Below are 14,962 nucleotides of genomic sequence, written 5' to 3'. Positions count from 1 at the left end.
ACCAATACATTGTTTTGTCTGATTGCACTGGACAGAGAGTCTAGTAAATAATTTTCTTCTACAAATATAAAATAGAGTGCCTTTTTTAGTATTTTGAAGCAAGTTGTATATTTCAGTCTTTAGCTGAGGAGCCCAGTGCTGGCCCATCCAGTCCTCAGAAAGTTCAGTCTCTGATAAGGGAGGCCACTCAGTTACTGAAAGAACCTGTGGAGGTCGTTTCTGGATCCCTACGTACTTACACTAAAAGACTACAGGTATACAGTGTGTGCATATACTGTACACTTACGCACACACTCCCACATACATAAAAACACACAATGTATACTTCGTATTCCCTCTTTTTTATTATAGATATTTGCGATTTTGTTGCTATGTCTTTTTGTTTTCTAAATTAAGGATTAGACTAAGTAGGATTTAGCTTGAAATAGTTTTTTCTCACAGCTTATGATGAAGAAAATAAAGGATGTGAATCTAGAAGCCCTCTCGCCATCTCTAGACTGCTCTCCAGAAACCCTGAGCAAACTTCAACAAGCCATTCCTGAAGTAAGCAACCACAGTCTTCTTGTGCATTGAGTAAATTTTCTTGCCTTCATGTATACAATCAAATTATAGTGCAGATTCTGCAGAATATAACATTTTTAAAATGTTAATCTAACACATATAATGATCCTTACTGATGTCTGTATGCATTTCTGTTTTTTCTTTCTGTTTTTTGTTTTTGTGTGTATATATCTAGGTCCTGCAGACACTCTGTGAGGCTGAACAGGTGTGTGATGAGCTGCGCGTGAGTGTGAGTGGGTTGGGCGGGCGTCTAGCTGAACTGTTACACTGGGAGATGGAAGCCAGAGAGCTGTATCAGCTTCTAAAGGAGGAAACACACAGGCAGAAGAGAGGACAAGATCCCAGAGCACGGGTGAGTATCTACAAGCACCACAAAATATTCATACATCTCCTTCATTAAGTGATTTGGTATGAAGAACTCTTCTCTCTTTTCCTGTAGCTATTGATATCAAGGGGTTTACAATTAGAGGGTCAGGTGGTTATGGAGGAGCAGGATCTGCAGGTGATGGTTATGACTAGTCAAAAGACTTCACCACTGCAGTATCTCATGGCATCCACCATGCAGGACAGAGTCCGCACTGCTGTTGATAAGTCACAGGTCTGTCCACTAATTTTAGATTAACAAAACTTTAAAATGCTGTCAGCATGATTTCATCTATAAAATGACTTGAAAGTAATTCATTTAAAAAGATTATCTATAAAATTTAACCAGCTCTTTCAGAAATACAGATATGCCAAAAATTATATTTTCTGTTATTTTCCTACAAAGTCTTGGAGCCTAGGTAAGGTTGTTTCATAATTGTATGCAAATGCATTATCATTTAGAAATTCTGCTAAATCTCAACAGGAGGCCGTAGGGATGCTTAGCTCTTTGGGGGCTTGCAGAGACCGAAGCCCTGTTAGAGACCAGCCCCCATCCAAGATCTTTGTCCAATATCAGGAGACAGAGGAAGAGTCCAAAAAACCCTCTTTCCAGCCTGTCTCTCCATCAGGAGCCTCTGGTCAACCAGAACCTCAGCCTGCAATCAGGCCCAAAGTACCAGAAAAATCTCAAATACTCCTAGAGGTATCTTCTCAAGCAGTAGACCTCAAGACCCAGCAATGTAGTCAGCCTGTGCCAATGATTGTTGTGCAAGAGTATGAAGAGGAGAAAAGTAGTCCACAACCACAAATGCATCCCTCTGTACAAGTGAAAGCCTCTCAGTCCATTGAAGTTAAGTCAGAGAAAGTTGTCCATGCTCAAACAAAAATCAACATAGAGCATCATGTAGAAAGCCATGAATCTTTACCACAGTCTGTGACACAACAACAGACAGAAAAAGGTTCAGTAGCTAGCCAACCCTCACAGAACCTACAACAAGCAGAGTCACAAGTATATAATAAACAACAATTAGCAACACAGCCACATGTGTATATTCATCAACAAGAGAAAACTCAGCTTGCAAAACAGCAGGAGGTTCAACCACAAGTATCAATCCAGTCACAGTCTCAGGGCCAACTAGAAACACAAACACAGCATGCTCCAAAGCAGCAGAGGAAAGTAAAGAAGTCCCAGGCACATCTGCAGAACAGACCTTGGCTTCAACAGAGGAGTCAACTGGAAAATGTTGACCAAAAAACAATGCCACAGTTTGTCCCACAATCTCAGTCAGAGCCTGAAGACAAATGGCAAATAAGTTCTCAAGCACCACCACAGCATATAGTAGCTGTTTGCTCACCTAAAGCACAGGGAGCTGCTCAAGGCACAGCACAGTCAAAAAGCATTGTTGAGAGTGATGAGAATCACCTGAAGCCAGCACAGTCTGTTGCACAAGAGAAACCTCTTGTAGAAACAGAAAACCTTCCTCAAACTGTGCCAGCAGTTTCAGCACAACCAGTGACTCAAAAACAACCACAACAGCCAGTGACTGTTCCGATTCATCAACAGGTATTTCCCCAACCTCAGCCCTTTTTATCAACTCAAGCTCAAACAACTACACAACAAACACAAGCTACTGCACCTATTGAGCAACAAAAGCAACCTCAAACACAGATAATGACACCACAGCAATCTCAAGTGATGATCCAGAAACAGGTACAATCTCAATCCATGACTCCCATGCAACCACAGGTTATGGCCCAATGGCAGCCACAACAGACTATTGCGCAGCCTCATCCTGCAGTGCCACGACCACAAAGATTTCCAGTGGCCCAAATAATGCCCCAAAGGCCAGTCCAACAGTACCCAACATCTCCCATTCAACCACAAATAACGATGCAGAGACATCAGTCTCAGTCCCAGCGACCCACAATGCACAATCCGACTGTAATTTCCCCTCAACCCAAAGGTGCATCCCCCATACAACCCGGAATCATCTCTATGCCTCGACCCCAGATGCCTGTTCAATCTCAAAACCAAACTCAGGTCAAAGCACAGGGAAGTGCACCACATGTGATTCAACTTCAGGGGCAACCCCAGTGGGGTCAACCAGGAGATCTCATCCAAACGTACCCCAGAGTGCAAGGACCAATTTCTGTTGCTGCCCAAATGCAGCCTCTGTCCCATTTCCAAACTCATCCCCTACCTCAAAGTATCCCTCCAACTGAACCTCAGCAGTGGTCACCAATAAGACCAGGCATAGTGACCCAAACTTACCCCACTGTCCAAATTCCAGGTCAGATAGTCCAACCTCAACGTCAAATGGCAGGTTACCCTAAAATCCAGCCACAATCACAGCCTCAACAGTGGCCCTCTGCTAGACCTGAAACACCTTGGGGTCAATCACAGATAAGACCCCAAGGTCCAGCTCAGCATCTAGTTCCCTCTCAGCAATGGAGGTCTGTCAGTCCAGAGAGAGTCAGTCCAGTATACCCAAGACCTGAAACCCAAGGCCCCAAGGGACCACATCCTCAGTCCCAATATCAAGCTCTACCAAGGCCAGCTAGCCCTCAACATCAGCGGAGTCCAGTCCAACCAGAACATCAGTTTCAAGTTTCTTCCCAGACTATGTTCCATGGTGCTCCCCAACCAGTAGCTCCATGGAATCAACCACCTGCTCAAGCTCCCATAAGATCTCAGAGTCAACAACAGCCTCAGCAAAGTCAGCAAAAGTGGAGTTCATCCAGGACGGAGGCCCCATCTGCAAACCTCATCCAAAGCCAAGTTGCCCAGGCAGAGCTTCAGTCTCGAGATCTGACAAAGCCGCAGTTACCAATACAGGAACCACCCCAGCAGCAGTCAGCTCCTCGGGTTAAGCAGCCAGTACTTGCCCAGGCTCCCCCTCAAGCCTACACTGAGGCTTATATAAAGGCACAGGCCCTGGTTAGGGATAGATTTGAGGAAGCCAAGCACTGTCTTCAAGAGCACATTATAGAAGCTATCAGTGTATTCAAGGACAAGAGAATGACGGACGAACAGGCATCAGTTAAGGAGGTTTGTCCTTTTTAGTTTAAGTTAGTTTGCTTGTTTTTTTGGCGGTTTGCAACAGAGCCCAATATCATTAAACTATAATGTTGTGTCTGTATGTATTATAAGAGATTGTGGTTAATTTTCCCAAGTGTCTGTGTTGGATTTTTGTTTTTTTTAGGAGACGCTTCGGACTCTTGACCCTGATCTTCTTGAAGAGTTCTTGAGGGCTGCGGAAGGGATGGAAGCTTTCTGCACCCCATCTGAACTTAGAGACATGGAGTTTTTCACACAATCTGTTAGAACACAGTGGAAGGTATCGGTATAGTAATATTAGTGCTTGTTTGTCTGTATTTGCAGTGTGACTTTAATGTTAACCTTTTATTTTTAACATTTTTATTTTTGATACTAACTGAAATGCTCTACACTGTATTAAACTGATTGTATGTGAAGTTACAAATATTAAAATGTTGTGTGCTTGCTGTTGTGTTTTTTATTTTATTAATATATTTAGGATGTTCGAGTGCAAATATCAGAATTTTTGAAGCAACTCAGATTTGAGTTAACCCGCCTGCATTTTAACCGTATGGCTGAAACATGTGAGATACACTTTAAGAAGGAAAAACTCAACCATAGGCCTGAATCAATATCAGAATCAAAAGAAGAGGTAAAGTTACAGCTACCCTGACCACGGAGCATGTGGACAAATGGGTGTGGAAATGAATTTCTCTTAGCTATATTTTATTTCCTCCTTTGTTTTCTAAATTAAACATTTGATTTTGGGCTCCATTAATCCCTTAATTTATTGTTCTTGTCTTTCCTCTTAACCACATCACTTGCTTGGCACATGACACAACTTTATTTTTTATTTTGCATGTTGCAAATAAAAATACAGCAAAATAAAACAACAGTGCAAAGTAAATAAATTACAGTAGCATTAAATAGTAACAGTAAATAAAAGGATAAATGATAAGATTAAAATATGAGTAAAAATAACAAAAAAATATACATATCTGTAGGTTTAGTTTTTTATTTCTCTCTTCCTGCAGGCTTGTTTGTCTGCAGAGGGCAGTCTGGCAGAGGCAGGACAGCAGCTAGAAGCTCTGAAGGAGTTGTGCGATACTCTGAGCCCTGAGGACGCACACAGGCTGGCACAAGCCCAACTCAGAGAATGTGAGAGACGGCTTGCTGCCATCCAGCGGCAGTTCAGTGGAGACACAGATACACCTCCTTCAGACACTAGGTAACAGAAAGAGAAAGAGCCTCTCTCATATCACTTCATTTTGTCTGATAAAACTATTTATAAATTCATAAATTAATTTATTTTCAATGTCTAATAGTTTACAAACAGAGCCAACAAAAGAGCCATCCAATCAAAAAGCACCAGCAGTCTCACCACCACCTGAGAAGCCCAAAGAGGTTATTGTTTCAGAGGTACAAATATATGATCATTTTATAGAACAATAAAATTTGTATTATTTTATCTAAAAATCTTTGGTACATTTTGCTTTAGGCTGTTACAATGGTTAGCCCCCTGCGACCGAGAACTGTGGAGAAGAGAGAGATGGTGAAACAAACGAGTACAGAAGAGGACATGTATGGATAAAAAAAGGAATAGCTACAGTATTTGTTTCTGTATAAGATCGTATGTGATATTGTTTCAGAATCGTATGGTTTACATCTTTTTCTTGAACTTCTCAGGTACCGCAGCTCCAGATTTGCATTACAGGCTCAGCTAAACAGAAATGAGCAGTGCATGCTTGGAGATCGTACCTCAGAATCAGTCACTCCCACAGACCTGCAGAAACGACTGAGAGAGTTAAAGGTAATGCACAGTGTTTTGTGTTTTAAAGTTGGCTATTTGATATTATTATGCATTTTCAAATGACAATTACTTTAAAATTAAAAAGCTTTTTTGTCTGTGTTTAAGTCTCTGTGGGACGAGACAGAGTCTTTGTGGAAGGAGTATGAAGCGCTGTGTATGCAATGTGTTCAGTATAATGAACGAGCTGTTGAGCAGGACCGTATTGAGCTCACTGTCAGGTGGAGAGAGCAGAGGTCACAGTTACAGGGCAGGTATGACCATGTCAGACAAGACATTACTTGTCTTGCAGTATAAGCTTTAATGTGTGTTTAAAACTACCGAGTTGAAATTAATATTCAGATAAAAGCATATTACTGCTTCTTTTGTTCACTTTCACCCTGTGCTACCCAAAGAATCATATGATCTGCTCAAATCCTGAGAAAATATCCTGTAGCCAGACTGTGAGTGTGTTTGTTTGTGTGTATGTTGTGTTGTTTGTTAAATAAGTCTATGCATTCTGACAGGGTGGATTCACTGGGAGCAGCACTTGAGCTCATGGACTCTATTAAGCTGAAGATTTCTGAGATTTCTGAAAGGCTGGAAATTTTCATCAAAGAGCCCAAAGACATTAAGGGATATAAACTAGCTAACCCTGACATTTTGAGAGATGTGAAGGTGAGAGATATTTTTATTTATTAATTAAACTTATTTTTTATTGATTTCTATTCATGGTTAACATTTGTAATAGAGACACAAATGTCATTTTATTTTGTAAATAATATAATATAATAATACCTGAGAGAAGAATGTTTATTGTACTGCATTTCATGGCAATTTCACTGCATTTAGTGGTAATTTCACTGTATATAACTTAGCTTTATGCCTCCATCCCATTTTTTACATTGAAATATTTACCTCTCCCTCTTATTTTCAGGACTTAGATGAAAGTATCCAGACAGAGATGGATCGTCTGTCTCGATTCGACTCTGAGCCCAGTCATCTAGACTTGCATGACCGATCACCTCTAACTCAGGTAGTTCTGAACCACAGATCCAGCCTGGACCGACTCAGGCAACAGGTGCGCAAGAGCGACGCCGCTACCCGTGCCCTCGACCGCTTTCTCATGTCCCTGCGCACCGTGGAACTCGATGTATCTTCTGTGCAAAGCGCCCCCAGCAATGATGCTGTTGTGCTGCAGGACAGCAGGTCCAAGCTAGCACTAATCAGAAAGGGAGTCAGCAGCCTCAAGGATAAGGCTCCACAGCTGGACCAGCTCTTGGGCGGAGCACAGCTCGAAGTGACCCAGGACAGGAGCCCTGTTTCCTGTCTGGACATGGTGGGGGTACTGGTTCACAGGGTGGAAGAGGCAGATGATCGATTGATGATTCGACAGAATGAGCTCCAGAATGAACAGCAGAACCAGAGCCTCGGCCTGAGGAGGAAGACTCTCCAGGCTGAGTTAAGGAAGGTGCTGGCGGCAGCAGAAAAACAGGGTCTAAAGGATCCCACTATGCCAGCTGTGCAACATCGGTAATGATCTTTCTTCCCTATATAGATCTCATTAAACAGATGCTTTAGATGTAGAATTGCCTATATTTGGGCTTAATTTTAATTTGAGTTAATTGAGATTAATTTGATTGACTAATCAACATATGATACAATTAATTTATAGAAAATCCAAGATAGTTTTTTTCTATACAACAAAAGTTGACTTACAGTAACTGCCAATGTCAAGCTCCAAAAAAAATGGTATGTTATGTCTATATGTTCTCCTTCACTCTTTTAACACTGTGTTTGCATCTATGTTAAGGATGCGAGCACTGTCCGATCTGGAATCGCAACTGAACTCTCTTCGCCCTGAATACCAAAACATGAAGAAGGCTCTGTCTGAAGTCTCTCCACAGAAAGAGCACCCTGGTCCAGCAAATGAAGAGCTTGACTTCCTTTGGGAAGAAACTGAAAAAGCTGTATCTGACAGGTGAGATTTACTTTTTTCCTATTTTTCCTATTTTTTTTGCCTATTTTTCATTCGTAAAGGGTTCGTTTCGCCAAAATGAAAAATCTGTCATCATTACTCACCCTCAAGTTGTTCCAAACCTGTATTGATTTCTTTCTTCTGCTGAATGCAAAGGTGTTTTGAAGAATGTGGGTAACCAAACAGTTGCTGGTCCCAACTGACTTCCATAGTATGGAAAAAAACACTATGAAAGTCAATGGGGACCAGAAACTGTTTGGCTACCCACATTCAGAAGGAAATTCAAGTGTGACAGAAACCCAGAGTGTTACTCTCTTTATGTGTATGTTTGACAGACAAGAGCAGTGCACTGTTCTTATGGAACTCCTGAAGAAATTTCAGAACTGTCGCAGTTACCTGGGCAACACTCTCCAGAGGGCGGAGCAAACAATCAATGAGCAGGCTTCATACATGGGCAAAGACAATCTACAGCGACTCCTTGCAAAAGTATGTCAATTTTATTTTAATCACAATACATACTAATGTTATAACTGCCTGTTGTAATTTCCCATCAGGTTTCTTTCACTGAAAAGTAATTTTATACTGCATTTTCACCACCAGGTGTCACAGATATTACAATTCAGATGCAGATGCACAGTAGAGCTCAGTGTGAAGCATTCTTATTTTAAATTCATCCTGTAATTGAATTTTGTATCAGCACTAATCACAGTTTGCTTCCTCTGCATGTACAGAAAGGGTTTCACATTTATTACTCTCAAAGAGGCTTCTCTTTCCATTTTTGTTCTGACAAATCAGTGACAATGTTCTATTAATTTTAATTTAGTCAGATCCTCCATGCAGTACATTTATTTGCAGAGTTATGATGAATACAACTTGTGGTAATTTATTATAATTGTGTAGTCTACATTTAAATACCAATAGTAGTAGTTCAAGTTCAAGTTAATTTTATTTGTATAGCACATTTACAACAGCCACTAGGTTGACCAAAGCACTTTATAGAACAGAAAATTATAAAAGCATACACAGAAAGCAAACCAGATAAAAAAGAACAACCCGTTTTAAAATTACAGTATAACAGTAATCAATACACTAAGGAAAACAAACACGTTTTTAGCAGGGACTTAAAAACAGACAGAGAAGGGGCCATTCTACTCTCTAAAGGCAGGGTATTCCAAAGTCGTGGCCCTGCCACCGCAAATGCACGCTCCCGTCTATAACATGTGGAACTACCAACAAATCCTGGTTGCAAGATCTTAGGCTTCAAGGTGGAGTGTATAAATGAACGAGTTCAGAGAGGTAGACAGGAGCTAGGTTATGTAAAGATTTATAAACAAAGAGTAGAATTTTGAAGTCTATTCTCTGATGAACAGGCAACCAGTGTAGAGATCTGAGAATAGGAGTGATGTGTTCATGTTTGCGACACTTCAGAAGAAGTCTGGTGTTTCTAGAGTTTTGGGTTCGAGTTTTGATAGAAACTGTAACCGATAACGGAAGAGATATGTTTATCGAATTTGAAATGCTGGTCGACAAGAACACCTAGGTTCCACACCTGTGATGATCTAAAAACAGATAAACTGTCCAAACTGGGGCGTATATACTGAGAATTCTCATTAGAACCAAAAACAATTACTTTGGTCTTGTTTTAATTTAGGAAGAGATCATTTTGGGCGAGCCATGATTTAACCTCCTCTAAGCATTGCAGAAGAGAGGTAATCGCTGCGGAATTGTTTATTTTGATTGGTAGATAGATTTGAGTATGATCTGCGTAGAAATGAAAAGACGCACCATGTTTTCGTAGAATAGAGCCCAGAGGTAGCATGTAGAGAGAAAATAGAGAAGGAGCTAAGATAGAGCCTTGCGGAAGGCCACAGGATAGAGGTGCAGGGGAAGAGGTAAAATTACCCAGCTTCTCTAAAAACTTTCTCTCCGACAGGTATGACTGAAACCAATTTAGAATGGTAGCTTTTAGACACACTCAGGACTCTAGTCTGGATAATATTCTAAAAAGTTATCATGTTAAAAGGCAGGATTGAAAAAGTCTAGTCTACCTAGTAAGAGTAGATTAGATCTTTAACCATCAGACTACCACCACCATAGTCTTTTTTTTGGCAGCGGCTATTTGCACTAAGTGTAAATAGCAAGATTTTCTGCTATTTATACTACTTATTGCAAATAGTGGCATTTATCTGCACCTCAGTATTGTAGTACATTATAAAACAGTACGCAATAATAACGTATTGAGTGTAAATTATAGTTTTAATTCAAATTAGGCTATTAAATTGATGCCACCTTATTGGGACAATAAAGTCCTCCCTACACCTACCCTAAACCTACCGGATACTTTTTCAACTTTTTTATTATTTCCTTCATTTTTATTGAAAAATCTTTCCGATGCGATATGAGATTTGAAAAGGGAGAAAAAAAGTTTTGCAAAAAACTTGGGTCGATTGCATCAAAAAGCACGCTTCTCACCATCTACACCACTGAAACCGTTGCTAAATTAGCTTTTTTTTGCAGTGTTGACTATCCCAATCACACATTGGTGGGTGGAGTTAGTGTAAATAGCCTTTGCCAACAAGGTGGACGATTTGCACCTAGTGTAAATAGACACTCTGTTTTTTTTTTTTTTAATCTCATAATGTTTCTATTTCTAATAATGTTTCTGTCTGTATATTGTAGGTCGTTGGCATAAAGGAGGATCTTAATAGCCTCGGACCCAAGATGGAGGAGTTCAGATCTGTGTGCAGACAGTTGCAGTCCCAGCTAAAGAAAATTCCTGATTGCTCGGAAACTCCATTTGAGATGGAGGCAGATGCTTTGGTGGACTCATGGCTGGATGTGAGCATATGAAAAACGCTGTTCACAAGCATTATATTTTGTTCAGTCATTTTAGTTCCTTATCAAGTCTGTGTGTTTCTCTGGCAGGTGTCAGAGAAGACAGACAGTTACATGGATAACCTGCGTGTGGGTCTGGAGTTGTGGGAGAAACAGCTGGTTCTGGGTGGTGAAGTGGACTGCTGGACTTCTACTAAACTCATTATCTTCTCAGAGTCTCACCCTTTTAGCAGTGAAATGGAGGTTGACAGCATGAAAGTATGTCTTCAAAAAAAATTTATCTGCCTTAAAAGGATCCAGAATGTTCACTGTACACGGGCATGGGCTTAAAGGCACAGAACTGTCATTTTGATTCCATTAAGTCTTTTGTGTGTTTATTAGAATCAGATTCAGTGCCAGGAGGACAACCTTGAACGCTTCCACGGGAAGCTACTAGAGATCCAGGAACTGCTGCAGAGCAAAGAATCTCCTCTTGAGTTACAGGTAAATGTGCAGCATATTTTTTTCTGTTTATTAACTTTTTGGACTTTTCTAAATGCTAATTATTCCTAACTTTAAATGCACACACACACACTGTCTTGTCTTAGGTAATGGAAACCAATCTGAGGAAGAAAATGGAGCAGGTGAAGGAACTCTTCTCCGACTGCACTGAAGTGTTTCAGGAGCTCCTCACAGTTAAAGCTCATATGATAGAAAAGATTGACACCTACCAATCATCTGTGAAGAATATACGCTCCTCAGTAGACATGATCAGTTCAGAGGATCGCGCAGAACTGGATGTGCATTTACAGGTATGATTAACAGACACACTGTAAAAAAAAAAAAAAAAGTTGAGCCAACTTAAAAAGGCAACCAGCTTCAGCAGATTTTTGAGTTCTCTCAACTTATTTTTGTAGGAGATTCTCAACTTTTTGTTGTATAAACTTAAAACAACAAGTTGAGAAAACTCAAAAATCTGCTGAAGCTGGTTGCCTTAAAAATTTAAGTTGGCTCAACCTTTTTTTTTTTTTTTACAGTGCAGGCAGACATGCATAACACACTGTTTTAATATATAACCAATTTTATTTTCTGTTTGTAGGACTTGTGTGAGCAGCTTTTGGACCAGGAGGAGCAGACTGAAACTTTGCTAAAGGAAATCAATCTCATGTCTAGCATTACTGGTCCGCAGGCCTTGGAGGAGCTGGCCAATCATAGTAAGCGTCTCAAAGACAGCATTGCTGAAACACGGGAGTTGATTCACCAGAAGAAGGATCAAGGGGAGAAAAGCTTCCTTCAGACTATTAAAGGTCTGAGAAACTGCATTCAGCATTGTGTCATTGCGAAAATTAAACAAGTGGAATTTTTTTTTTTATGTTTTGACCATTTGTCCTATTGGTTCTCTGCAGACGAGTTTCAGTCATTTGAGGAATGGTTGCAAGATGAGCAGCTCTCTGTGAATGAGTGCTTTGAGAACCCTGAGAGGAAGCAGGATATAGAAACATCCATGCAGAGACTGACAGTGAGTAACAGTGAGATCTCAACCCTATCATTTTGGAAATACTTTTTAGATAAAAAGACTTGCTGTATAATACACTGATTGCAGGGACAGCAATCCAATGGCAAGAGTCACCAGGTGATAGCAGCCTTAGTCAAAAGCATAATTATAGAATTACAGGAAGGGTTCAAATTGAGTTCATCAGTACGGAACAGTTTGTGTTTTCTTCAGCGTTTCCTGGCTTCTAAGGAAGGAGAACAGCGTCTGGCTCAGTTGAAGGAGAGGTTTGAGCAAGGTGGACAGGCAAAGCTCCCTGCTGAGGCTCAAGCTTTGCTTTCCACATGGCATCAGGAGCAGGAAGGAGAACTGGCTACACTAAGGGCTCACTGCCAGGGACGCCATAAACAGCTAGATGATATCCTTCACAACCTCAACAGGTACATGGAAGAAGTTCTCATCATAGCTATTAGTTGTTACTGTTGTTTCGATTCATTCGTGACTTTGTCTTCAGTTTGCATGAGGAACATAACCATTTGAAGGACTGGCTGCAGCAGAGAGAGCAAGTAAAAGAACAGAGAGAAAAACTGAGGCAAATCCAAGAGGATTTTCTTAAAGAAAGGTACCACTCACTATTCAATATAAATAAACACAGTGCCAGACTTCATTATTGACTAAATTGCAGATAAGCTATATAGCAACTTCAATTTTATTTTGATTAATTGTGCAGTCTTTTATTTTATATAAAACAAACATAACAACTACTTTCATCCTTAATCCACAGCGCTCGTGTGGAGGCATTCAGTGACCTGTTATCTGCTGTAAGGATGTGTGGCCTGAGGGGAGACCCTCTCCTTAGATACTGTGAGACCCTGATAGACCGATACCACAGCCTGGGGATTCTTTTGGAGAATCAGGCACAAGTCCACAAGACCCTTGATGATCAAATTGAAACATTCCAAACCAATGCAGAACACATCAGAGCCTGGATCAGAAATTTAAAGCAAAGACTTGAGTACTTGGGGACAGACACGCCAATGCAGGAAAAACAAAAAAATGCTCAGGTGGGCCCACTAACCCTCGTTGTTTGGATTCTTTAGCTGTTGTTAGGGGAACAACTGGTTAAACATGAAGCTGAATGGAATGATGAATATCCTCAGTGTATTTAGAATAAAATACATTTTCTTTTGATTTTCTTTTTTCTGTGTTTTAAGGTTGTGCTTAATCTATGTCCTGAGGGTGATACTAAACTCGTGGCTCTGAAAGAAGAGGGTGATACTTTATGTGCGCATGAGATTTTGGAGGACACCAGAAGACAGGAGCTCATTCACACCCTTGGAAACATTGAAGATGAGTGGAAAAGAGTTCTGGATATGGCTCAGCAGCTAAAACATCAAGCAGAACTCCAAGACACTTTCTGTAGAGAACTAGAAGATCTACAGGCCCAGGAAGAGAGCATCCAGTCCTGGGTGAGAGAACAACTGCAAATGCTTCGCTCTTTGGGGAAGGACCTTCAGCCAAATGAAAAACTTAATAAAGTGCAGGTAAAGAGTCAGACTGAAGGAATTTTTTTTTAATCTAAATCTCTTAAATCAATTTCTCTTCTAAATCATTGCTCTTGCATGATTCTAACCCAGATAAAACTGAGTAAAGGTTGCTAGCCGAGCACATATTGTGTTGGGAATAATGTCTGTAATGTATATCCTCTAGGCTGTCTTAGACCTTGGTGATGAAGCCGATTGCAGATTGGCCAGTTTACAGAGACAAGGACAACATTTATGTTCTTATAAAGAGCTTGAGAATGAGAGGAGGAACCACATTGACCAAACCCAGAGAGCAGTAGAGGAGGAGTGGAGGAAAGTGCTACAACTTGCCCAGGAGCTCAAAAACCAGGTCAAGCAAGAGGAATCTCTCTACAGAGAGTTACAAATTTTCTGTGATCAGGGAGAGGACGCTCGATCCTGGATTAGACATCTCAGAGAGACCCTGGATTCCCTTCTTGTGACATCTTCCATTCAAGAGAGGCTTAATGGAGCTGAGGTAATAGAGAGGAAAATTTAACCCTTAAATGTTTGTACATGAGAGGCTTGGGAAGGGACAGTGAGTAAGCCTAATTGATGATAAACTATAATATTGAAAATGTGGCAAGTACTCAGGTTCACTCTAAAGGTTCAAATCTTAAGCATTCAAAATGTGAGGCTACATAAATATGATTTGCACATGAATGATGATGAATGAATGATGCATTTATATAGCGCTTTATTGTGTATTGCTGTACACCCAAAGCGCTTTACAATCATGTGGGGGGTCTCTCCTCAACCACCACCAGTGTGCAGCATCCACTTGGATGATGCGACGGCAGCCACAGGACAACGGCGCCAGTGCGCTCACCACACACCAGCTACAGGTGGAGAGGAGAGAGAGTGATAGAGCCAATCAAGTGTATAGGGATTATTAGGAGGCCATGATAGACAAGGGCCAGTAGAGGGAATTTGGCCAGGACACCGGGGTTACACCCCTACTCTTTACGAGAAGTGCCATGGGATTTTTAATGACCACAGAGAGTCAGGACCTCGGTTTAACGTCTCATCCGAAAGACGGTGCTTTTTGACAGTATAGTGTCCCCGTCACTATACCGGGGCGTTAGGACCCACACAGACCGCAGGGTGAGCACCCCCTTGCTGGCCTCACTAACACCTCTTCCAACAGCAACCTAGTTTTCACCAGAGGTCTCCCATCCAGGTACTGACCAGGCTCAGCCCTGCTTAGCTTCAGTGGGCAACCGGTCTTGGGCTGCAGGGTGATATGGCTGTACACTGTACTACATGAAGTGAAGTGACAGGTCTTATTCCTTAGTTAAGAAACAAGGCCATACTTTCTGGAACAGTAAATACTTATTGAAAACCAATGAAAAAGCCTTGATGGGTTGCA

General features: G+C 41.0%; 1 protein-coding gene across 1 annotated transcript in view; it reads left to right on the top strand.

The window, feature by feature from the left end:
- LOC306882569 (uncharacterized protein) overlaps positions 1-14,962 on the top strand; it is a gene marked incomplete at its 5' end in the record, with an annotated part of 103,831 nt that overhangs the window by 13,733 nt on the left and 75,136 nt on the right. The window contains 27 exons of the mRNA XM_079437292.1: positions 117-254; positions 442-543; positions 737-913; positions 1,001-1,159; positions 1,409-3,973; positions 4,128-4,262; positions 4,461-4,613; positions 4,996-5,189; positions 5,287-5,380; positions 5,460-5,542; positions 5,648-5,771; positions 5,877-6,022; positions 6,275-6,425; positions 6,685-7,280; positions 7,561-7,728; positions 8,061-8,211; positions 10,405-10,563; positions 10,651-10,818; positions 10,942-11,043; positions 11,148-11,351; positions 11,639-11,846; positions 11,946-12,058; positions 12,266-12,471; positions 12,546-12,653; positions 12,816-13,095; positions 13,246-13,575; positions 13,742-14,071. Coding sequence (XP_079293418.1) covers positions 117-254; positions 442-543; positions 737-913; positions 1,001-1,159; positions 1,409-3,973; positions 4,128-4,262; positions 4,461-4,613; positions 4,996-5,189; positions 5,287-5,380; positions 5,460-5,542; positions 5,648-5,771; positions 5,877-6,022; positions 6,275-6,425; positions 6,685-7,280; positions 7,561-7,728; positions 8,061-8,211; positions 10,405-10,563; positions 10,651-10,818; positions 10,942-11,043; positions 11,148-11,351; positions 11,639-11,846; positions 11,946-12,058; positions 12,266-12,471; positions 12,546-12,653; positions 12,816-13,095; positions 13,246-13,575; positions 13,742-14,071 — 7,344 coding nt within the window. The remainder of the gene's footprint in view (positions 1-116; positions 255-441; positions 544-736; positions 914-1,000; positions 1,160-1,408; positions 3,974-4,127; positions 4,263-4,460; positions 4,614-4,995; positions 5,190-5,286; positions 5,381-5,459; positions 5,543-5,647; positions 5,772-5,876; positions 6,023-6,274; positions 6,426-6,684; positions 7,281-7,560; positions 7,729-8,060; positions 8,212-10,404; positions 10,564-10,650; positions 10,819-10,941; positions 11,044-11,147; positions 11,352-11,638; positions 11,847-11,945; positions 12,059-12,265; positions 12,472-12,545; positions 12,654-12,815; positions 13,096-13,245; positions 13,576-13,741; positions 14,072-14,962) is intronic.

This window comes from Barbus barbus (assembly GCF_936440315.1).
Source record: "Barbus barbus genome assembly, chromosome: 16".
In the NCBI taxonomy this organism is placed as follows: Eukaryota; Metazoa; Chordata; class Actinopteri; order Cypriniformes; family Cyprinidae; genus Barbus; species Barbus barbus.
Note: the sequence above shows the minus strand (reverse complement) of the source record. Positions and strands in the feature narration are given on the sequence as shown.